Below are 23,504 nucleotides of genomic sequence, written 5' to 3' on the forward strand. Positions count from 1 at the left end.
TGCCGTGCTGCTTCACATTTTCCTTTCTGAGAGATGGGGATAAATAAATATATTAACAATTTATAGGTTTTTTTTCCCGTTTTAAGGACATAGTGTTATACAATTTGGCATCTGTATTTAGCAGTTTACCTAGGCTGTGCTAAAATTTGCTCGTAACTGGTGATTTTCGGAATGACTGTATTTTCTTTAATTCTGCTGACTGATTTACTGGACTGTCAGAGAAGCATTTTGAAGTTTGTGCAAGAGAGGAAACTTTCAGAATATGAAATAAACCACTATCTGGATGCCCACTCAGAAGAGATGTTTATTAATCTGCATAGGTGCAGTAATGCTGAGGTCAAAATTATCATAGCATTTACTGAGAGTTAGTATTTTGATTTTCTTCAGCATACTGGATGAAGGGAGCTGTAGAGGGGAAGAAAACTTCTAATTCATCTTGTTAATAATTCTACTTTATTAGCAGGCAGCCGTAGTAATGTGTTTACATTCAAAGGGGTTGTAATACATGTCCTGCCTTGTTTTAGTCAGATTTCATATATAATAACACCACTTGCCCATGGAAAATTATAAAAACTCATCAATTTCTTTGTCCTTTTTTCTTATTTTTCTGATTGAATTGTTATTGCCCACAGAAGAGTTCATGTGGGATATTTTATGTTTCAAGGACTTCTGAAGCAAATGTCTTCATGTGGCAAACCAGGAGATTTTCTTTGCATCTGCTACTGTGCAAGTCAGGATTCTTGCATCATCACTGCAAAGAGATTCAGTGATTGGAACTTCACTGATGCCGTTATTGCTCTTGCAGTGTGCAGCCGGGAGACATCTTCCTTGTCCGTGGCTCTCCTAACTCTGCCACGATGCAAATCATGCACTCTTCTTTTTGTTCCCAAACTGCTTTTGATTCACTAAAATACAATTTCGTATTTTTGCCTTTTTTTTCTCTCTCTTCCTTTATCTACTGAACAAAATAGAAAAGGCATTTGGGCCTGTGCATTCCAATGAATGTTATCTGTAGCAGAATATACTTTTACAACATGGATTCTTTTGCTTCGTCAAATGCATGTAGATAAAGCTGTGACACTGTTTGCTTTCTTTCTTTCACATCAAAATAGTGTGGTTCTCATCCTTTATGATCTAAATTTTCAGATTCAATATTAAAAAAAAAAAAAGTCTGCATCTGCTTTAAGTGGAAAGAATCACTAGGAAACTTGCAGTGCTTCAGCAATCAATGTCTTTAGAGTTGAAATTTCCATGGCAAAAATGTTTAAGTTTTTAACCTTTCCTGTTGAACCGCACAGTCTTGTCTCTGGCAGCATGCTGAAACTGTCTTTGTAGCCATGCTATTGCATTTAACTTTGCAACTCTGCAAAATCAGGGAGTAGCAACAGAAATAACAGTCAAGAAGACCTGAAACAAGAGGACTTTGGTGTGGTAAATTCAAGGCAGTCTTCTCCCCCTGCTGCAGCAGGTTGCTGTAGCTGAAGCGAGGTAGTGCAGTGGCAGAACCTCCTCTCCTTGGCAACCAAGATCTCCTAAAGGGCAGGTGACACAAAACAGCTTTTTCCTTCCAGCAAATTCTAGAGGGGACTCTCTTCACTATTATCACATACACCTTGTCTGAGGGAAATAAGAAAGAGAACTGAGTTAGCCAAGACTCTTCTAGGGAGATTTTTTTTTTCCCTGTAAAACTTAAAAGGGAAGGATTTTATAATACTTCAGTCCCTTGCTGAAGGGCTGTGTTTTGTGTTTTACATCAGGTCCTACGTGATAAGATTAATCCTTTGATTAAGACAGCAATGTTGTAAATTTGGCAAGCCGCTCTTTCCACATAACTAAGCATGACAGACCCTTTGGTTGTGCAGATACTTTCCTACGGCTACATTCAGAAAAATTTTGAGACCGTCCACTTAGAAAGGGATGGAGCTGCAGGTTTTCCTGTTTAATGAGATCTTCCTCTCATTGCTTTTGAGAAAAAAAAAAAGAGTCATTAACACTAAATCAATAGTCGATACAGTTCAGCCTGCATATTATCTCATCAGCCTTTGAAAAGTTGCATAGTGGTTTGCAAAAGCAGAAAAGCTGTGTGTCATTGAGGTTAGGAAGGTGTTTACATGTTTCTGCTTTCAAGACTTTCATAGCAGGCAAGTCCTCTTACAACAATACCGACCTAATTTATGGAGCCTGTTTTGTTAAATATGCACAGGGGTCATAGTATCAGGAATTAAATCTTTGTTTGTTGACTGTAAAGCAGAATAATATAAATCAAACACGCTGTGCAAGAAGGGGGCTCAGCCATATAGCTGCTTTCCTGATGACTGTGTCATTTCAAATGTGGTATATGCAAGTAGCTTAGTGGTTTATAGTGCTTTAACTTCCACTACTTTTCCCAACATCATTTTTAATTCATTCTCTTTAATATCTTGTTACCGATAGGTTAATGATCCTGCTATGAGGGGAGGCAATCTATTTCCAAACCAGCTGCCTGGAATGGATATGATAAAGCAGGACGGAGATGCAACACGGGTAAGAGATGACATAGGGAGGCATACAGAGGCTGCTGGTCTATGAATATACTGTGGTCAGGAATGGATACAGTATCTTTTTACTTAGAAAGTTAAAAGTACCCAGGGTGCTAGTAATAAAGTGTTTTGCAATTAATTTTTTGAATTCATCTTTAGGTAGCATCTATACCAAGTTCTTGTTTAGATCCCACTAGCATAATCGAAGTGAATAATACAGAGTATATTTACACTAACAGAATACTTTATTGAATTAACAGACAGTCACGTTCAGTAGACTTTTATTTATAATTATATTTGCTTTTTACAGAGCAATTACATGACTATTTGCTGATGATGGGAGAGACTTACTGTTGATTTATATTTGCACTGCTGCATGTTTAACCCATTTCATGTTTCATCCTGCCTAAGTATTTTTCCACTTCTCGTTGCTTTATACTTAGGGCAAAAAATTTATGAATTATTTAATTTATTACTTTCTATACACTGCTTGTTCTGAGAAGAGTGGCGATACAGAACTAATTTTCACACAAATCTCCAGCTAATAGTGTAATTAGCTTTTGCTCAGGTCAAAAGTGTTTCTTATTCCAGACAGTAAGAGTATTAAAGGACAGACCTTGTAGAGTTCTTGGCAGGTGGCCAAGTAAACGAGGTGTTCTTTATGTACCCCTCCTCAGTTGAAGTTTTTTGTTTGTTGTTTAATGGAAATAACCTTCGCTGATTTTGATTTTTTTTTTTGGTGACAAACACGGTATTTTGAGACCTGAAGTGATTTGAAACTAGAGTACAATATTTTTCCTGCGTGATCCAAGCATTGCAGCTGTGCAAACCCATCCAAACATAAGAAGCTGACCTTTCTATACAGTGAGGCAGCCTCACATAGAAACCTGTGCACTGGAAAATAATATACATATCATTCTTGGGATGAAGAGCCTGTGCCAGCAAAGCAGACGGCTGAGTGCTGGCAGGATTTGGGGCTGAGCAGTGTGGGCATGGGGGGAAGCACCATCTAGTGGCTGCTGCTCCCTTGCTGCTGCCTCTTGCTCCTGCTCCTCTCGCCCAGCTGCTCCTTCATTTCAGGGAAGTGATAGTAAGGCTTTAAAACACACTGATTTCAATGTGTCCATTTCCTGAAATCCTTGGTGCACAGTGCTGTGCAAATATTTAATCTGGGAGCCCTGATCTATTTATTCTCTCCTTTTTCTCCTGTTGGGAAACTTCTATTCAAAGTTGATTCGGATAGGATAATAAAAGGGAAATGACTGGAGAGTAATAGCTGGTTGTCAGCAGCAAGAAGCAAAGATCTGAACAAGAAGAACCATGAGGAAAATTGCTTTTATTTTTTATACTGCTGTCTGCCACATTCTATGCAAAATGTTATCCTCAAAAACAATGTGGCAGATCTATCCTATTATTTCTACAGAAGTCATTTTAAAACCTGCTTTAAGTCCATCCTTTACATTGTTATTTCCTGTCATCTTCTAATAAGCAGTGCTGGAATCAGAAAGATGGAATTAAGTAAACAATTTTTCCCCTTATGTTGAATAAAAAAGCAAAATTTAATGTTTTCAACTATTAGGGGGAAAAATGAATAATAGAGTAAAGCAAAACAATCATTCATTAACTGCAAATATGTTATGATTAATAAAAATGAAGGAAGTCAAAGTACTGAGTAAGAAGTAGCCATTTGTAGTGTATTTGATTGTATCTATCTCTTTTTGCACACGTGTTCGAAACTTCCCAGAGGCCGCTTCTTGACACACCTTGGTTCACATGAGAAGGGGCTGTCTCTGGGATGGAGGATCTGTGCACAGACAATCCTTTCTGCAGCAGTTTCAGGGTCACTTTGGTAATTAACAAACAGATGTAATGTGTTCTGCCTTAGTGGAAGCTATCATATACTGAGGAGTTATGTTCTTAATTTCCCTAACCAGTACATTGCCTCACCAGTACATTGCCTAATGTTAAATTTTGTGCATTAAGAGAAGCCAGGCTGTCAGAGAACAAAATTCAGGGTACCACTGAGAAAACAAAGGAGAAGACAATTGTTGAGGGGGAAGAAAGCTAAAGAGGAAACATGAAGCAAATTCTAAAGAGTGTTTTAAAAGAGACTGAAGAGAGAGTGGATGTGACAGAAAATATCTGGAGAGGTACAAAAGAGGGTGGAAAAAAGTCGGGGAAGATGGTTTGAAGTGCGGGTGGAAGGAAACAAGTGGCAGGAGTTCAGACGAGACACTGAAGTGGTTAAAATTAAAATAACGGAGTCAGTGCCTTGACAGTGAAATGGACAGTGGCCAGACATGACAGCAGTTTTGTCTCACCTGGAGAAAATCAACTTCTTAAATTATTTTGTAAGGGTACATCTGATGGCACTGAGTTTTATTCTACTAATGTAGTTCTGACTGTCAAGAAAAATATAAATGAATAATGTTTCATATGCACTATAAATATCTTTTACAGAACTTTGAATTTAGAGGTCAAGTAGAGACTACTTTTGTGCATCTGTGCTATAAATTGCTCCTATGTAAGATACTTTAAAAAAAAAAAAAAGCACAAGCTGTGTAATTAGAAAGCTGAAAGGATGATTAAAGTGCTTCCTTCCTTGGCAGTTGTAGTATAAACATAAAAAAGATGAGAAATTCATTTGAAAAATGAGAAAATGAGAAAATCATTACACAAATTTGGGAGATTCTTTTTCATTGTTTCATAAATTTGATATCAGCAACTGTAATTTAAAGGAATTGGCTCTGTTTAGAGCTGAGTAACCAGGAACTAACATGCTATTGCTGAAATCTGTGCAACTGTAGTTGTCAAATCTCTACATTTACTATTCTAATTTGTTTGCCTAATACTATCTCAGTTTGTTTTAATATGTTACAGATGAAATTTGTAAAGCTTTTAGGATATACAAAGATGATACTAATATTTAACAGAGAATATGTTTTTAATGTAACTAGAAGACAGAATTTTCTGTCTCTTTCAAAGCACAAAGTACACTTCACGTACAGAGCTGACTATAGTTGCAACTGGAACATTTACAATGTTATTATTACATGATTATTGAAATAAACTTTTTTTAATAATTTAATGTGGTAAAAGAAAAATGTGAACCTGTTCCTATTTAGAAGTGAATATCTGGAGAATACTGTTTGTATCTGAAGTTTTTGACAGACATTCATCTTAACTTAATGCAGTATACCAGTAACCTTATAGACAGTGATCTCTGAGCTTTTCAGATTGCTTCTTTATAAAATTTTACAAACGGTTGTTTTATCTTCTTCTTCTTTTTTTTTTTAATTGTTAAAGTTACATAAATCAGTCATGGAAGGGTTTCTGAGCAATTTTTCCTCTATTCTTTATCCACCTGGAAATAATAATTTGACAAAATTATTTAAAGTCCTCTTAGTCTTTGTTATATCTAAATAAAAAGGAAAAAAAGTTTTTCCTAGAGGTACATTTGTGCCTTCTTTGTATTATTCCTTCCTTTTATATATCTTATCACCTACAAAATAGATCTTTAAAAAATTTAGAGTGTGCAAATTTTATTCAGATCACTGTATAGTGGAAGCATTTATTTAGAATCTCTGTAGAGATAATATTTGCTCAATGTGCACTCTGGAAATAATTTTGATTTTTCTCTTCTGTTCTGCACTTTGTGATCAGAAAGCACTAGCAGGGTCCCAAACTGCCTCTCAACATATCAAAAAGAGGAGCCAAAGTTTGGCTCATTCACGTTAATCAGGGTTTGAGGGGAGGAAGTGTGGTGTCCGTGTCCCCTGACGAAGTTAGGAGGAGCAGGAGCAGGACTCATGCGTTAGCTGGCAGATCGGGCTCAGGAACGGCCACCCCAGAGAGCTCCGGCTGCTCCAGCCAGGCTGGGAGGAGTAAATGTACAAAGCCTAGCACCTTGCTTTCCTGAATGGTGGGATGTTTTCCAACGCTGGCTTAATTTGACAGTGAAGGCGCATTTCTAGCCCTTCTGTGATTGCAAAGAAAAAGGTGGTGAAGTCCAAAGGATTGCCTGGACACCTTCCAGAAGATTGGGCTAGTGGCATGCACATGGAGTGGTGAGGAAGCTGCCAGTGCAGTGAGTCCGTCCTCCTACACAGCAGGAGCCTCTGAATACAAGTCAAAAACAGCCTCTAGGGAGAAAAGAAGTGGTTTCCAGTTGGATTGGCTCTCTGACCTGACTGACCACAAAGCCACATGGGAGCAGGAGTTTGCAGAGAGGCACAGACTGCAGTCACTGGAAGAAACAGCCTTAAAACAACTGTGAAAACCACATCCTGAGGCTTTATTTTTATTTTTATTTTTAAATAAGAAAGTACAAGATAATCAACTCAACTGAAAACAGCTTAAACTCTGTTTGTGTAAGGACACTGTAATAAATGTGAAGTAAAGAGCATCCCTAGGGATTGGTAGTTGAAGGTTTGTTTTTTTTAACTTCCTTATTCCCTTTTTCTATTATGTTTTTTGGAGGGGAAAGTGAAGCAAGACAGTTGTTTCCTTTGAGAGTGTACAGCAGTAACACAGAGAAATTTTGTAGACACGCCAGGTATGAGACTTCTCTAAAACCGTATTGCTGTGCCTTTACCTAGAGTCTACAAGTGGTAGATGGCCCTGGGTTGTTACAGTACCTGCAAAAAATGGAAAGAAATAAGAAATTAAGCGATGGTGAAGAGAAGTGTCCATGTTGCAGCCTGTCCTGCATGTTGTGGAGGGAGGTTGTGTGCCGCAGAACAGCACCCAGCTCTCCTTCACCTGTTTCTTCACTAACCAGGAGGGGAAGAACTCACTCACCTTTCCCCACTCTCCGTTTTTGGCAGAAATATTGCTGACCCTGAGGGTGCTGTGGTTGCTCCTTTCTTCAGCTGACCGGGCGTACGGCCCCGACCCCTTCCCGGTTGGAAGAGCTGCATCCGTTTGTCGTGACCCAGCGAAGCCGCTGTCCTGGCTCCCCGCTGCCGGTGGGCCACAGCCCTGCCTCGCCGCGGGGCCTCGGGCGGTCGTCGCCGGAGGAGCAGCCTCTTTCTTCTTCGACAGTCTGAAGCTAGCGTACAGACACTCGCTCAGTCTGTTCACTGCATTCACCTTAGTGCAACTTAGATCTCTCCTGCGAAGTAAATGTTGACAGGCAACTTTCATAAACCATGTCAGATTGAATGTATTTAAATGTACGTATTTAAGGAAAAAAAAAAAAAAAAACAACCATGCTCTTGTTCTGTTTCTGTTTAGTTCTAGACCTTGGTTTTTGGCTTTGTTTTCCCTGGCTTACTACTCAGTCTGGTGCAAAGGATTCAGTTCCGTCTGAAAACTGGTGTTTTAGACTAAGGCCTGCATTTTGGGGCGACGAGTATGAGTGAGGAGGGTTTAGAAGCGACGTCTGGTACACGTAGACCTCTAACGAGCCCGTTCCACTCCGGCAAGTCAGAGAAGATGAACCGATGTAGCAAACTACACAGACCAATTTTGAATGGGATTAACATTGTAAAAGAGATGAGAACTATCCCCTGAGAGGATAGTTTCCATGTTTATAAGGGGTGCTTTGGTTGGTGGTTTTGATTTTTGTTTTTTGTTTTTCTTTTGGTAACATTTATAATGCAAAGTCATGAATCCAAAAAAAAAAATCAAGTTTGTTACGTTCTTATTTAATTTAATTCCTAACAGTCAGTTAATCGTGTTTTTTATCTGGCTCTCCTTCTGTCATCTTCCTCTTCTAACAGAATAAAAAAACATGTTACCCCTTTATTTCCCTAGGTGTGTTTCCAGCAGTCTGGACATCAAGTTACGGTTGCTGAACAGCAATGTTCAATGATAATGCATGTACTGATTATGGTAGTGGCAGAATTGGTGCATAATATCAAAGAGCTAAAGATACCTGCTTTAAAGGCATGATAATTACTGGTTCCCATCCCCTTAGCTGGGAGAATAACGATTCATGTAATACCAATAGCAGATATCACTACAGACTTCACCACTATCGTGTGTTTCTGATTATTTTAAAGCAGTGTGGACTATAAGGACGTTTTGTAAGGTACATAAAATCCAGTTTATATGTAAACAAGCAATAATTTAAGTTGAAAACTTAAGTGTTTTACTTGTATAATTTTTGTGAGATATACATGTTGTGAAGTTGATTCCAAATGAGGTACTTCAGTATTAAATTAGATATCTTCTTAGCCGTGTGTGTCTCCTGGAAAAGTGTTTTGTAAAGGATCACAATGCCTTGATTAGACCTAATTTGTAGGCTTGAGACTTCTCATTTTCTAAACCTTGTGATTCTGCTCATAATGTCATTTATCTAACATATATTATATGCAGCCACTGTAGGAACCAATTCTTAATTTTTGTATGTTTATATTCTTTCGTAACAAGTCTTAGAAAAACTAACTGTTACTAAGCAGGCCACTGTTAGGGTGTGTTTTTTTTCTTGCCCACTGTGGTTGGAATAATCTTTTACTAAGTAGACATCAGTTTCTGAGGACTTGAAATATTAAGAAATTGATGTTTTTGACCTCTGTTTTCTTTCCTCTAACCCCTAAATCAGAAACTTTCTAACCTGAACACAAATTTTTTGATGTCATGTAAAATGCAATGCATTTTATAATGTCTCGTCAGCCATGCCTTTGGGAGTGTAAGGTTTGTTCTGTTGCCATTTAATTTGTTTTGTTTTTCAGGTGGGAGTGAAAATACCAATTATTCTATATTAAGGCTGGGGGAAATATGATAAAGGTGGTATGAAATAAGTTGTTTCTATGAAAGGCATCTATTTCCTTGATGAAAGTCAAGGAAATACACAGTGCTGTTGGTTTCTAAGGAGGGCTGAGCCACAATTCTGGGGAAACAACACTTTTCAGCCATCACTGTTTTGCTATCAAACTCAGAAAGACTGTTTAGTCAGCTGAGCCATCCTTTTATGTGCTGATGGAAAACAAAAAAAAAACCTATCAGCCCTGGGCTCCACAGCCTCATTATTACAATGACATTTGCATTAAACTTGTGTTATATATCTGACAAAAAATTATTTATATAAGAATTGTATAAATTTGAAGGAATTAACTTCATGCAACGCAAATTGTAAATGAGTTTTAAAATAATTCTGTTTGTATAATTTTCTTTTTCTGTTCTTGACCATAACCTCTTCAAATAGATTATTCTTTTTCACAGTGGACAAGTCTAAATTTGTCCTGGTTCATGACAGACCTGCAAACCCTTACCATCCACAGTGATTATGATATTCCATCATCCATTGCCATTTTGGAAGAAAGGAGATTGTACCTATCACTTTGGCTCAGTTTAGGTTCATTGTGACTTCAGTTGTCGTCTGACTAACGAAAAAGAAATGTGAGTGAAGGAATCTTCTGATCATATTGATCACTATAGAAACAAAAAGCCAAATCAATTCCCTTCATTATCAGTATTTTTCATCCTGTATACAGTAAATTTGTCGGAGAAAGTACTCGGATTATGTTTAACAGAACAAGTAATCAGTGTTCTACTTACATTACTAAATGTGAAAGGCGCATAATGTGAAAAATAAGCATATATACATGGTCATATGACCTGGTTAAGTGTTCATGTAATGTGGTAAGTTGAAAAAGTGAAGTGAGCTGTTTTGCTACAATGAATTAATTTGTACTCAATCTTTAAAATATTGTCCCACACCGGTATCCTTTTGGGCCTGTATTAATTAAAAGCAATGTTTTTGCAGTTTATACAATACATTTTTTAATCTTTGTTTAAAAATGAAATTCATATGGGCTTAACAGATGAAATGGGTGGCACAGCTCCACTTGCAGAACCCAAAGATACACAATCAGTTTTGAAATGCAACTTAAGCCATTAATTGTTGGTGTGAATTTAAAAGTTTTCTAGTATTTGTATGGTAGTATGCTGCCTAAGAGCAAAAGCATTCTCTGCACAAAAGAAAATTTACTGTAGTGGCTTTGATTTTAATTAGAATTTTCTCCCTGGTGTTTCTTTGTAGACTAAAACAAAATCTTTTAAGTTTCTTACTACAGGTAAAAGCTATGTGCAAGAACCTCAAAATGCTAAAATCTAGCATAATGCCTTAGATCTGTTTTTAAGTCTTGTATATTCCTACATAGCTGTCTGATGTATTATATTTGTATAGTGAATTGTGTACAATTTTGGAATAAGTGCATCATCACTTAATCTTTATGTTGTTCAGTAGAGATGATGGACACGTTTCTTCAAACATTTACTGTCATTTAATTTTTCCCTTTATGTCATTTGTGGGTTTTATTTGTACAGTTCATCATGAAGTTGCATCTGAGATGTGTGTATATGAAAAGATTATACAAGGGTAAAATTAAGCAATATATAAACTATGGTTCTTCAGGAGAAAGCTTACAGTGTTTCAGGTTGTGATTTATTTTCAAAATGGAGTTGACTCTGAACATCACTTTGTTCACCTGCATTGATGTTTGTATTTCTAGTGTGAGCAGTTTATGCAAAGGTAGATATATTCAGAGAAATTTTAAATACATTTATGCAAGTTAATATTGCTTTGCTGATGCTATTTGCTTATTTGATGTTAAATAATGCTATTGTAAATAAAGAATTCTGTTGTTATTGCATCATTTAATAAATTTTAATGCCTTCGGGTTTTACATGGCTTTAGAGATTTCAACGTGTTTCTGTTGTGTCTTCTTTTATTCATAGAAGTGTGTAGGAAGTAATGCAAAAGTAGTAGAGGATAGACGAATCTGCTGTTTTTAAAAAGACAGGAAGCTTTCTCTATTTAATGTTATATATTCCAACTAGCTGTAAGTCAGAAATCTTTTTTTCCTTTTTTTTTTTAAATAGTTCTGTATTTGTTGAAAATGTTTATCATGTAGCTTAATGTGAAAACCATGCATGATGAGTACTTTTTTATATCACAGCATTAAGTGGGTGTCTTCCATGATGGTTTCAGCCAAGGCAAATCTTGAACGACACAAAGTAGGACTGAGTATTGGTAAGAGCTAGTTCCCCTTGTTCTGCCACGAGGTTAATTTAAGACAGTTGGAAATGTATGGTTGGTTGTTTTAAAAAGTATAAAAGCAGCTATAGGAATGGCTGTTGACAAGAATGATCTGCTGTTCTCTGGGAAATGACTGAGACAAGCTACGTACATAAAAAAATTTAGAAACTAATTTGTTATTTTCAAGACTCCAAATACTGTCATCCTGTCACCATTCCAACAAAATAACGGGGCCTATCCTGCAATTCTCTTGGTTTGGCTTCAGCAAAACGATGGCGATCCCTGGACATGACAAGCACATTGACACACTAAGGAAAGCTAGGAAAGAGGATGTTTCTTCCCAAAGCGAGGTCAGAAACAAGTGCTAGAGAAAACACTTGTGAATAGGAAGAGAAAAAATGTTTCCTATTAGAACTTTGCCTTTGTAAAGATAGACATGATTAACCCTTATAACTTATTAACATTAAAAAGGAATGAGGATTATGGCAAAACTTTTAGCTACAATTCCTGGTATCAGTTTAAATGTATAGTATAATGTATAGCAAGAGCCTAGCAAGTTACTCTATCCTAGCATAATGACAAAAAAGAGAAGTTATATTGCCTTTTGGAGATCCTTATCTAGGGAACTATGATTCTTGCATCTCATCCTGCTCTACCTGGCAGGACCGCAGGCTGCTCCCTGCCACATCCCCTTGGTGCTGCTCAGAAAGGTATGGGACCATTTGAAGTTCCTACTGGGGCTTTGTCCAAAGGCTCCTGTGATGTGTGTGGACTGCTGGATGCCAGCTTCTGATAAAAGGTCAGTCCAGAGGCCAACTGTTGGCTAAAAGAGGGAAGAGTGATCACAATTTGATAAAGTCCTTATGGGAGAGCTAAGTCAGGAAAGGTCAGGGTTGGAATTATGATATGAATGAACCTGTATGAATGGTGGTCCTTGGGACAGACTGTTAGAACCAAACCATAACTTCATACAGAACATACTTTAGATTAACGACCCAACCACCACTGACTGAGATATTTAAAGATGAAGAAGGTGAAGTCAAACAACTGAAATGCAGACAGCCCCTAACCATGGGTGGGGTTGGTTATTCAGAGTCATGCCTGTGTATTTCTCAACGGGCGATATCCTGAGAAGACATTAAAGGAGAAGCCAGGGACACTCTACAATTGCTCAAAAAACTTCTCCCACCCTGGTTTCAGTCTATAGTGTACTTCATCACTGCACACTAATTGCACCACAATTACCCAGGAGGCAGGGAGCACCTGCAGTGAACCTGGCTGGAGTAATTTACTCTGGTCCCTGAAAATTACAGGAAAAAATGGCTCGGGGAGCACAGCAGAAAGAGTAACAGATACACCTGCCTTCCTCATCTGGCCATTCAGTGGCCTGTACCAGCAAGAGGGGGATGACTGAAGCTATACAACAGAATTGACTTGCTCTAAATTTTTCTTCAGTGTGTATTTTTCAGTTGTTTGTTCTCAACATTATTTTGGAACGGGATGAGGGCAAGGGCTTTAGGGAAGTCACCACGCTAGAGCCTGCATCATTAAAACGCTGCTATATCTGGAGATACAGCTGATACTGCAGATGGAAAGTTAAAGCACATTAATATGTGATTTCCTTTTTTTTTTTTTTAATAGTCCACACAAATTTAGGGTTTGTATAACTTACATACATTTTAAATTAATTGATTTAATTAATTTTAATTAATTTAATTAATTAATTGTAGCTTGACCAGGAAGAGGCTTATTTTATTTATTTATTTATTGGTCAGAGATTCAGGTGCAATAGATACATGCCTGGAAGTAAAGTACTGCTCTAATTCCTGAATCTTCATATCATTAGGACACCCTTTCAACAACCATCAACTTGTGGGTCTCAGTTTATAGGGAATTGAGCTGTAATGCAACTATATGGACAGAGAAAGATGTAAATCAAATATAAAACCAGCCACACAGTTTACATAAAGCAGCTGGAGGGGGGAAAAAAAAAAAAAAGCCTTTTAATTGGTGGGGTTGGTTACCAAACATTGGAGGATGGTTTAGAAATATTTTAAGCCAACAGTAAAAAGGGTTATTATTTTCTTAATAATTAAGGTAGTTGTCTATGTAATAGTAAAATTGCTTTTGTACTGTTTAAAACTAAGCTTTAAGAAATTAGAAACTGGAATTGAAAGAATAACTACCAATGAAGTAAAACAAATGCCCTTAGAATTGGAATTAGACCCAATGAAGAGTTAGGGAGGTTTGCTATGGTAAATTAATTACTGCTCAGTTGCTGAAGCCAATAAAGAATTACTAAAACATGCCAAAATCATCATCAAGTAAAACACAAGGGGCAAGAGCGGATGAAGGTATAGCTGTGATCTGTGTTCAGTCAGGCACTAGGGTCCTTCTGCCACATCCTTGGATTAAAAATTAATGGTGAGACAGAAGATCTCAAATGGGGAGTGTGGAAGTCAAGAAACACTCTGTCCAGAGTCTTGACCTGTCCAGGGCATCTTGTCTGCAGCCTCACCCTGCCTCCTGAAGCAATAGCCATGGTGTAACCCCCAAGGTGAATTAGTTCTTGCGCTGAAGAAAGCAGAATTCAGACCAGCCTCGAGTGGCTGCCTGGCCACATGCATGTAGCAGGTACCCACGACTCACATCCTGCTAGCTGTCTTCGGCATAATGTCTCCAAGTGTATACAAACCCTGCATGCACTTTGCAGGGCTGCAGTTCACATCAGCAGAGGCTGTCACTTTGCTGCTCCGTGTCCTCTCCTCTAACTATAGTGATACACTGCTGCAGCTCTGACCCGATATAAATTGCAGTTCCCATTATTCCACATCAGAAGGCGTCATGATAAGCATATCCCTGCAGTATCCTTCTCTTGCCTCTTTGCCTCCAGGAGCAGAAATGAGCAGCCTTTTCCACCTGCAGAAAGTCATAGCTAGCATAGCTAGTGGTCTGAATCACAGGTGACACGAGGTGTTCTTTCTGGCACATAGCCCAGTGAAGCAGGAGGGCGGTTGAGAGAAGAAATAGGTGATACGGCACCAAGCCACTTCCATGCTGCAGCGGTTGTCAGTATAAGCACTGGGGCACAGGGAGCCCACTGGTACCCAGCTGGGCACTGGGAGCTGCTGCAGAACTGCAGGTGGGTGGTGTCTGGGATGCTGTGGCATTTGGAGGGTTGGGGGTCTGCTTGCAGGTGTAACCTGTGTGGGAGGCACAGCACCTCAAGTCTGGAGTAAAAAAGAGGTCAAGTGGGAGCAAGAGCAGTGGAGTCAGAATCACAGAACGGCTTCGCTTGGAAAGGACCTTAAATATCATCTAATTTCAACCCCCCTGCTATGGGCAGGGACACCTCCCACCAGACCAGGTTGCCCAAGGCCCCATCCAGCCTGGCCTTGAACACCTCCAGGGATGGGGCATCCACAGCTTCTCTGGGTAACTTGTGCCAGTGCCTCACCACTCTCTGAGTGAATAATTTCCTAATGTCTAATCTAAATCTATTCTCTTTTAGTTTAAAACCATTCCCCCTTGTCCTATCATTATCTACCCGAATAAAGAGTCCCTCTCTTTAAGTATTGAAAGGCCATAATGAGTTCTTCCTGGAGCCTTCTCTTCTCCAGGCTGAGCATCCCCAGCTCTCTCAGCCTTTCTTCACAGGAGAGGTGCTCCAGCCCTCTGATCAGCTTTATAGCCCTCCTATGGGCCCACTCTAACAGCCCCACACCCTTCTTGTGCTGGGGGCCCCAGACCTGGATGCAGCACTCCAGGTGGGGCCTCACAAGGGCAGAGCAGAGGGGCACAATCACCTCCCTCACCCTGCTGGCCACCCCTCTGGTGATGCAGCCCAGGACTCAGTTGGCCTTCTGGGCTGCAAGCACACACTGCTGGCTCACATTGAGCCTTCTGTCCACCAGAACCCCCGAGTCCTTCTCTGCAGGGCTGCTCTCAATGAGTTCTTCTCCCAGTCTGTGCTCATGTCTGGGATTGCCCTGACCCAGGTGCAGCACCCTGCACTTGGACTTGTGCAAAAGAGCTTGTGTCCTTGTCTGGGGAGCAGAGAGGGGAACCAGAGTGCTGGGGATGCCATTTTTTATAAAGAATTCTCAGTCAGTCCCAGGAAATCACTTCTGTGTTAGGCCACTTATGCTGAGTGCTGTGCAGGCAAGCCTGCAGGGCTGTCCCTTGGTGCTTGTCTTTACTACGCATCCCTGCATCAGCATGGAAAAGGAATACCTCTCACATCTTTAAGGGGAGGGAGGCAGAAAGCCTGCTGAGAATATTTTCTGGACCACACCAGTCCCAAATGAAACCTGTGCAGCACTTTAGTAGCCAAAATATGCCGCAGGCACACGTGGGTTGCAGGTCACTGCTGTTGACTCCGATGTGCGGGTGAAGGCAGGAGGCTGGAGGGAGCTGCAGGCTCTGGGTGGGTCTGGGGGACAGCCATGAGGTGCCTCCGAGCCAGACGCTAAGTGCCAGCAGCCGTGGGAGCCCCTCCCAGCAGGTCACAGCAAGCCCCAGCCTCATGGTAGTGCATTTACCCTCTTTGGGAATGGAAGTCACCGGCAATTAACTGCAAAATTGCCCTAACTGTGGTGCAAACCCTTTCCTTCTGTGCTCTGTGTCACCAGGCTTCTACAAAAAGAAATATTTTAATTTCTCTCTGGGCAGGTCTACAAGAGCAGAAATTGGGCAAAGAAACCAATTCAACTGATGATGAGAATTTGAAGTTGTCACATTTTGTTTGTCTTCATTTCTATGAATCTTTGATGCAAGCAAACCCCCTTCTTCCCCTCCAAGCCCATTTTCTTCCCATGCTGTGACATCTGGGTACAAGGGAGCCCGGGGAGTCCAGAATACCTGGCAGCACTCTGTTTCTAAGGGAAATCAAACTTTTTCTCTGCCATCAGAGCTCACAGGCTTCATCCTGTAAACCTGATTAACTATGGCACTTCTTTTATACCACTGGTGCTGCATCAATAAAAACAGGATAAATTGCCTGCCCAAAACTACTCCCTAAAGCAACACAGCATCAGTTCTGCCTTATAAACAGAAGTCTGGAACAACAGAGAGAAAGTAGAAAACATGGACAACAAAAAAAATCAGGCTAAGAAACTATCTCAAGCAAGCTTCAGGAGGCTGCATTCTTACCTCCTCCCTAAGCCTAGCGTGCGTATTGGCTGCCCCTGGTGTATTTGGTTACTTTTGTCTTGCAAAACAGAAAGTTAGGATGGGGAATGTGGTCGTAGGTGGGAGAATTAGCCCCATGCATTTAATGCAAAGCACGGCAGCGTTCAGGCTCACGTTCTGGGATAAAGCTGGGCTGGGCTGACTGCGGAAGAGGACCTGGGAGCTGGATGGAGCAGTGCTGGGTCCCCTCAGCTGGGCTGTGGTTGTGTTTGCTTGCTTAGTGCTTATGTGCTAAGGGAAAAGTTGAGGGGAGCTTCAAAACCAACAATTTTGGTAGGTAGGAACCATCGTTTTTGGTAGGTAAGAACTACGGTGCCCAAGATCGTGCTCTCTGGACACCCTCGTTCCCCTGGGAAGTTGGTTATTCTTTCTCAAACTCTATATTTCAAAGTACTTCACCCAGACAAGAAATTAGGACTTGGAGGATGGCTTCGCCTTCTGTTAGCACAGTCAGTGACTGCCGCGGTCTCTGTGCCAGTGGCTTCTTCAGGTGATTCCTGATAAATCCCTTCTTCGGGAAGAAGGCAGTGTTTTACCCAGGAATGCATAGTTATGGGGTGCTTTTATTTATTTATTTATTTATTTATTTATTTATTTATTTATTTATTTTCGCGCACGATAACCACGCAAACGGCATTTAAACGTGCTGCTTTGCTCTGAGCCAGACCTGTGGCTGCAAGCCCCCCCGGGCTCTGCAGCACACCCCACGCCTGCCCACGCAGCATCCCCCAGCCTGAACGAGGCGGGGACCTTCCCGGGGAGGGGGGACCCGTTTTTGGAGGTGTTCCCTGACCTCCCACCCCAAACCCACTCCCGCACACCGACGCACTCCGCCGGGGCTGCGGGGCCGGCAGAGGACGGGGGGGGGGGGGGGGGTGCTTTTTTGGGCTGCACCAAGGCCAGCATCGCCCCCACCGTGTCCGACGGCTGTAGCTCGGGGGGGGGCTGAGGGCAGAGGAGGGCCCGGCAGCCCGGGGGTCCCCCCCTCCGCCGGCCGGAGCAGCCGCGGCTCCTCCCCGGGCTGGGGGCGCCCGTCGGGGCAGGCTCCCCCGCCCACCCCCGGGGCTCCGCGACCCCCGGGGCGGGCCGCCCCCCCCCCTCCCGCCCTCCCTCCCCTGCCCGGGCCCATATAGCCGCGGGGGGCCGGCGGCCGCCAGCCCCCTCGCCCCGACGGCGCCGGGCGGCGGCTCCCTCGCCTCCATCCCGCTCCCGGCCCTGCCCCGCAGCACCCGGGGGGCTTCCCCTGAACCCCCACCCCCCCAGCAGCCGCAGCCCCCTCCGGCATGGCGCTGTCCCTGGCCGGCGAGCCGGGCCCCACGACGGCCGGAGACGCTCTGGCGATGAGCCCCGCCGGGCTGGCCGCCTACTACCCGCCTTTCCTGCCCCCCGCGCAGTACTTCGAGGCGGCCCCCGACTTCTTGGAGCCCCTCAAGCCTCTGGGCAGGCTGCTCCCCTCCTCGCCGCCCTTACCCCCCTTCGGCATCCCCGCTTTCCTCAGCCAGCCGGCCGCGCTGCCCGGCGAGCCCGTCCCCGGCCTTCCCCTACCCCCCTACTCCAAACCGCCGCCCCCTTCGGCCCCCTCGGTCCCCTCGGAGGGGTCCCCCCCGGGGCCGGGCACCCCTCGCCGGGCAGCCCGGCCGCCGGGGGGCGGCGAGGCGGCGGGGCAGAGCCGCAGCTACCGCTTCACCGAGGAGGAGCTGAACGCCGTGCTGTACGGGGCGCTCCGCAGCAGCCAGCTGGCCGGCAGCCTGCACGCCATCTCGGGGCTCAGGGTGCCCCCCGGCAGCCCGGGTAAGGGTGGCCCCGCTGGGCGGCCGGGACCGTCCGACCCCTCGGAGGGGAAGGGACGGGGCTCGGGGGGCAGGAGCCGCTGAAGAAGGGGTCCCTCTGCTCTCCGCAGGTGCTGCCCACTCCTCGTCGGCCCCGCCGCCGCCCGACAGGGACTCGCTGCAGTTGCCCGAAGGTAGGGGAAGCCCCCCCCGAGCCCCCCTTGTCGCGCCGCGGCTCAGCCCCTCTCAGCCCGGCCTGTGTCCCCGTCCCCCCCCCCCCCCCCCGCAGGGCTGGCGGTGCTGCGGGTGGCCTACGGGGACCTCGCCCACCTCGGAGTCTTCTGCACGGACCCCATCCCCAAAGGAGTCCGCTTCGGCCCTTTCCAAGGCAAAGTGGTCAACACCACCGAGATCAAGACTTACGACGACAACTCGCTGATGTGGGAGGTAGAGCCGGGGGGGGTGGGGGGGTGTTTGGGGGCTCCCCCTCCGCCCAGAGCCTCGGCCCTGGCTGGGTGGTGGGGTGGGAGCAAGCGGGACGCCCCTCGGCGGCTGATCCGCTTCTCTCTGCCCTGCAGATCTTCGAGTACGGGCAGCTGAGCCACTTCATAGACGGCAAGGGCGCCTCTGGCAACTGGATGTCCCTGGTGAACTGCGCCAGGTTCCCCGAGGAGCAGAACTTGACGGCGATCCAGTGCCAGGGGCAGATCTTCTATGAGAGCTGCAAGGAAATCTTGCCGAAGGAGGAGCTGCTGGTGTGGTACGGGGACTGCTACGTGCAGTTCCTGGGCATCCCCATCAGCCTGAAGGGCATGCCGGAGGGGATGAGAGCCCCGCCGCACCCCGAAGGTGAGCCGGGAGCAGCCCCTCGAGGGGCACAGCCCTTTATTCCCATGGACCGTGTCTGGCCACCATCGGACTCCCGTTAGGGGAGGTAAAGGACCGCTGGCGTCGCCTTTTTTGTTGTTCTTTTTTTTCTTTCTTTCTTTCTTTCTTTTTCACCTGCCTCTTGCTCTGAACATCTCCCCGGCCCCGTGGTGGCAGGGCGAGCGCCCAGGGATGCTGTGGGGTTGCAGTGCCGGTCCCTCGCAGCCTCCAGCATCCCAAACCAGCAGCTTCCCCTGGGCACCCGCGAGCCTGGGGCTTTGCACCAAGTGCTGCTGCCAGTCCGGAGCAAAAGGCAGGCAGGCACCCCTTTCTGCCCCGGCAGCTTGCTCCCGATTTGTGTTTCCCCTGGGAGCAAAAAGTGTGTATGTGTGATTGTAAAACATCTGGTGCCTTTCGGGGAGCGGCAAAGAGCGAGGGGCTGAGCTTCCCTTGGCTCCCCAGCAGTCCTGCTTTTGAGGGGAACAGTATTTTTGGAGGACGGGGGCTTTTTCGGGCATTCCTGTTTGGGTCCTGCTTTAATCCTACGATTGGGCACTCTTAACTTGTTGACATTTTCACGCGATTAACACTCCTGGTAAACGGCAGGGTGAAGTCGTTCCGATCCGATAATGCTGCTATTGCTTGCAAAAGAAATACCAAATGTACTTATTCGGGGAGAAATGTCCTTGTAATGTGCAGAAAGTGTGGCGCTCTTCTAAGCAAAACTTCGGATTGAGAAAAGATTTGTGCAAATACAGCAAAGCTGGAGCGGGTGGGAGGATGCTGGGTGCAGCAGAGAAGGGGAGAGACATTTGGCAAATTGGCATGAAAAAGGGCATGGACATTTCTATAGGTGTTTTCTTAAGGTTCCTGGTCCTGATAGCTGGTAGATCCCTGTTTTTTGGTTTGTTTTTGTTTGCTTTTTTCAAGGTTTAAGTTACTTTGCTACCTTTAATTAAAGGCAGAAAAGGATGTGTTAAACGATCGAAAATTTTCCTGCATTGTTCGTAAATTCAGCGGTTAAGAACAATTTAAAATACAAAAGAAAACCAAATAAACAAGGTTCTGTTTGGTAGCATTTTGAAACCGACAGAGGAGGTGGGCAGCCTTATTATTCTTTTTGGGACGGGAAGCGCAATGGGACGGGCAGTATCGCTAAGCACCTGGCAATGTTTCCCCGCGGAGGCAGCTTTTTACGTTGCAGGAATCTGCATTGCTTTTCTGTATAATCTTCTCGCTGCTTACGGAGACGAGGATGAAATCGGGTCTTTGCTGAAGTCAGTAGCTAAGCAAAATAATTTCACTGGGCTCGGGGCTCTGGTTTGCTCCCCTCCGTTAGAAAGGAAATAGATGGGCAAGGGGAGCGTTGAGTTTGCTTGAGATGCAACTTGCATTTTGTTAATTATAATGTTTAAAGCATTCTGGCAGTATTACCCTTCCGGGGGCTTACAGTTGTCGGTCGGGCACCAGCTCTGAAAAGGCAGCAGGTTAGAAATTCATCCCCCTTGCTGCGGTGTAACGGGGCGCTGGCACTCTCCCTTCAGACGCCGGGGAGAGCTTCAAGTGCGAGCGGTGCGGGAAGGTCTTCGCCTACAAGTACTACCGGGACAAGCACCTCAAGTACACCCGCTGCGTGGACCAGGGGGACAGGAAATTTCCTTGCCACCTTTGTAGCCGATCCTTTGAAAAAAGGGACAGGCTGAGGATCCATATTCTCCACGTTCACGAGAAGCACAGACCTCACAAGGTGAGCCTGCTCCCGGCTGTCCGCAGCTCCCAGATCTGCTGGGGTGAGTAATTAAGGAGGCTTTTTGGCCGAGGTAAGATGCTGCTTTTCCCCCACTCTTGGCAGTTCTGCCTGTGAAGGACTGAGGCTGTTGGACACAGCAGGAGTTAAAAGTTTCACGCTCACCTTGGAGCAGATTTTCAATTGACAGAAGCAAGTCTGTGCTGAGATACTTGCCTCAGCCCCTCCAAACAATTCTCTAACACTGGTTTCCTCCAGGAGCCCTGAGAAGGGAAAATTAGGCTTTCCTAGAGGCTTGGGAAGGGCAAGTCACAGTGCTTGAAATGGCACAGTTAAATTAGTCTTGAAAATCCTCCAAATACCTATTTTATAGAACATCTTGGAATAAAGTGGATTTTTCAGGAAAAGGTTTTGCAACTAAGCTAGCAATATTACAATGTCAGAATATGGATTTGGTAGCAGGTTTAAAATATGTTTCTAATAAATTTGAGTTATAATGATTATAGAAAATGTGAGATTTGAAATATGTATTTTTTCCTTTCCCTTCCCTTCCCATAGGAAAGAACTATTTTAGAACAGCAGGACGATAAACTTGTTCTGAATAGATATTGCATTTAAATGGGAACAGATCAACTTAAAAAGCAGGGATCGAAACTATCAGTAAAAATTCCTTTAAGACTGGTCATAGCTTAGTTTATTTTCAACTTAAGAATGATTGTGTCTTTCAAAACAATTGTAAGAATAAATTATTTATGGTTTCGTACAAATTCCACCAGAGTCCATGTAAGTCTCTCAGTTGGCTTCAGCGCCCTCAGAACTGGGCTTTATTCTGCTGCTGGCAGCACCGGGCAGAGGCAGCAGCAGCTCATCCCATCAGAAGGGCTGTTTGTTTTACTGCTCTAAGGAGAGGCACTTCTGAAAGATCAAGCTGGAGGCTAAGAGCTGCCACTGACCTGCCTTTTCTGAATGATTATTCTAAGGGGTCCCCTTAAAGCATCTGCTGGGAAATAATTTGTCTATCTTATTCGTTGAGTAAAAGGCAACTGAAGCTTTAATTACATTTTTAAGATAAATGGGGATTTTACAGAAATTTTGGGGTTTTAATTATTGGTTAGTATGTTAATGTTCTGAAGAAAGACAATTGTAATGGAGCTATTTTAACCATATGCACAAAAAAAGCTTTTGAAATTTTGCATGATTTCCCTTTTTTAAAAGAATCCTTTCTTTAAAATACATTAAAATTCTGACTATATTTCAGATCTGTTCCTCCTTAAATTACTGGTATGTTTGTATGTGAATATACATAGCAAAATATACACAGTCATCCCCATAGCTAACCGTTCCTTACAGCTGTGCTGTTGTGTGCTTCCTTTTAACTTTCTCGCTTGTTTTTCAGTGCTCGGTGTGCGGGAAGAGCTTCTCTCAGTCCTCCAGCCTGAACAAACACATGAGGGTTCACTCTGGGGAGCGCCCCTACAAATGCGTCTACTGCAACAAGGTCGGGCAACTCCCCAGTTCACGCCGGGTCCCAGCCTGTCCCACTGTCTGTTGTCTGCTGTGCCTGGCAGTACGCCGGGTGGTGTCTCTTGTCATGCTCCATCATCTTTTTCTATCTAAGAAATCAGGAAATGTCTTCTCTTTCAGTTGCCGTCAAGACGAGTGGGTGCATATTTAGGCGCAGTTGTGAGTTGTGGTGGGAGTAAGGGATGAAGTGAGAGGGTTGTGTCAGATGGAAATGGTCTCCAGTTGCACCAGGGGAGACTTAGATTGGAATCAGGAAGAATTTCGTAATGGAACAAGTGGTTAGGCATGGGGACGAGCTGCCCAGGGAAGTGGTGGTTGCCAGCCCTGGAGGTATTTAAGAGACTTACAGGCATGGCACTAAGGGACATGATTTGGCAGCAGACTCAGTAGTGCTAGGTTGATAGTTGGACTTAATCATCTTATGGGTCTTTTCCAACCAAAATGATTCTATGACAGTCCCAATTCTGGAATCATATTCTTAATACAAAAATGCTTTTAATTCATACAAATGGTTGAGACTGAAAAATCAGGGTCAGGTCTCTGTGCTTCTGCTTTCCGTCTGATGCAGAATTTTTGTTAATTACCAGCTCAGAGAGCTGCTGCAAGAATTATGTCTAGGAATGCTTAAGAATATTTCAGTTTCCATCCTAGGCATTCAGCTGGCAAAATATTCCCTGTTTTCATCAAATAGTTTTTGATCTTACTGACACTGCTTCTGGAGTGTGGTGGGCAGGTTTGGCCCAAGAACTGAACCTTCACGATATGAATTTGTGCATGCTTACCTTGAAGTAACAGGGCAATTTATAGGAATAGTACTGCAGCAGGGCACAGAGGCTTTGTTTCAAAAAGAAATTGACTAAAGCCACACAGCTTTGATTAAAAATCATCTCAGCTGCTTTTGC

At 43.7% G+C, this 23,504-nt stretch overlaps 2 protein-coding genes and 1 long non-coding RNA gene across 11 annotated transcripts in view; 2 read left to right on the forward strand and 1 right to left on the reverse strand.

Annotated features, from left to right (window-relative positions):
- The window catches only part of NCOA2 (nuclear receptor coactivator 2), a 198,610-nt gene extending 187,438 nt beyond the window's left edge, over positions 1 to 11,172 (forward strand). For 6 of the 8 annotated variants that reach the window (XM_083824146.1, XM_083824144.1, XM_083824148.1 and 3 more), the window contains 2 exons: positions 2,434 to 2,523; positions 4,264 to 5,603. In XM_083824146.1, the coding sequence (XP_083680272.1) occupies positions 2,434 to 2,523; positions 4,264 to 4,296 (123 nt within the window). In that variant the 3' untranslated portion in view covers positions 4,297 to 5,603. Of the gene's footprint in view, positions 1 to 2,433; positions 2,524 to 4,263; positions 5,604 to 7,345 lie in introns of those variants that run through there. The other 2 variants (XM_083824150.1, XM_083824151.1) reach the window with 1 other exon arrangement.
- LOC310894260 lies at positions 5,746 to 7,420 on the reverse strand. Its single transcript, XR_014579726.1, has 2 exons — positions 7,320 to 7,420; positions 5,746 to 7,156 (listed from the first exon to the last, which is right to left on the reverse strand). It is a non-coding gene; the product is annotated as an uncharacterized lncRNA (long non-coding RNA).
- Positions 11,173 to 17,925: 6,753 nt separating the features above from the next.
- PRDM14 (PR/SET domain 14) overlaps positions 17,926 to 23,504 on the forward strand; it is a 69,022-nt gene continuing 63,443 nt past the window's right edge. Inside the window, exons 1-6 of one of the 2 annotated variants that reach the window (XM_083824152.1) lie at positions 17,926 to 18,486; positions 18,596 to 18,658; positions 18,754 to 18,911; positions 19,043 to 19,313; positions 20,876 to 21,078; positions 22,475 to 22,576. In XM_083824152.1, coding sequence (XP_083680278.1) covers positions 17,979 to 18,486; positions 18,596 to 18,658; positions 18,754 to 18,911; positions 19,043 to 19,313; positions 20,876 to 21,078; positions 22,475 to 22,576 — 1,305 coding nt within the window. In that variant the 5' untranslated portion in view covers positions 17,926 to 17,978. Of the gene's footprint in view, positions 18,487 to 18,595; positions 18,659 to 18,753; positions 18,912 to 19,042; positions 19,314 to 20,875; positions 21,122 to 22,474; positions 22,577 to 23,504 lie in introns of both variants that reach the window. The other variant, XR_014579724.1, reaches the window with a different exon arrangement.

The sequence above is a fragment of the Anser anser genome (assembly GCF_964211835.1).
Source record: "Anser anser genome assembly, chromosome: 2".
In the NCBI taxonomy this organism is placed as follows: domain Eukaryota; kingdom Metazoa; phylum Chordata; class Aves; order Anseriformes; family Anatidae; genus Anser; species Anser anser.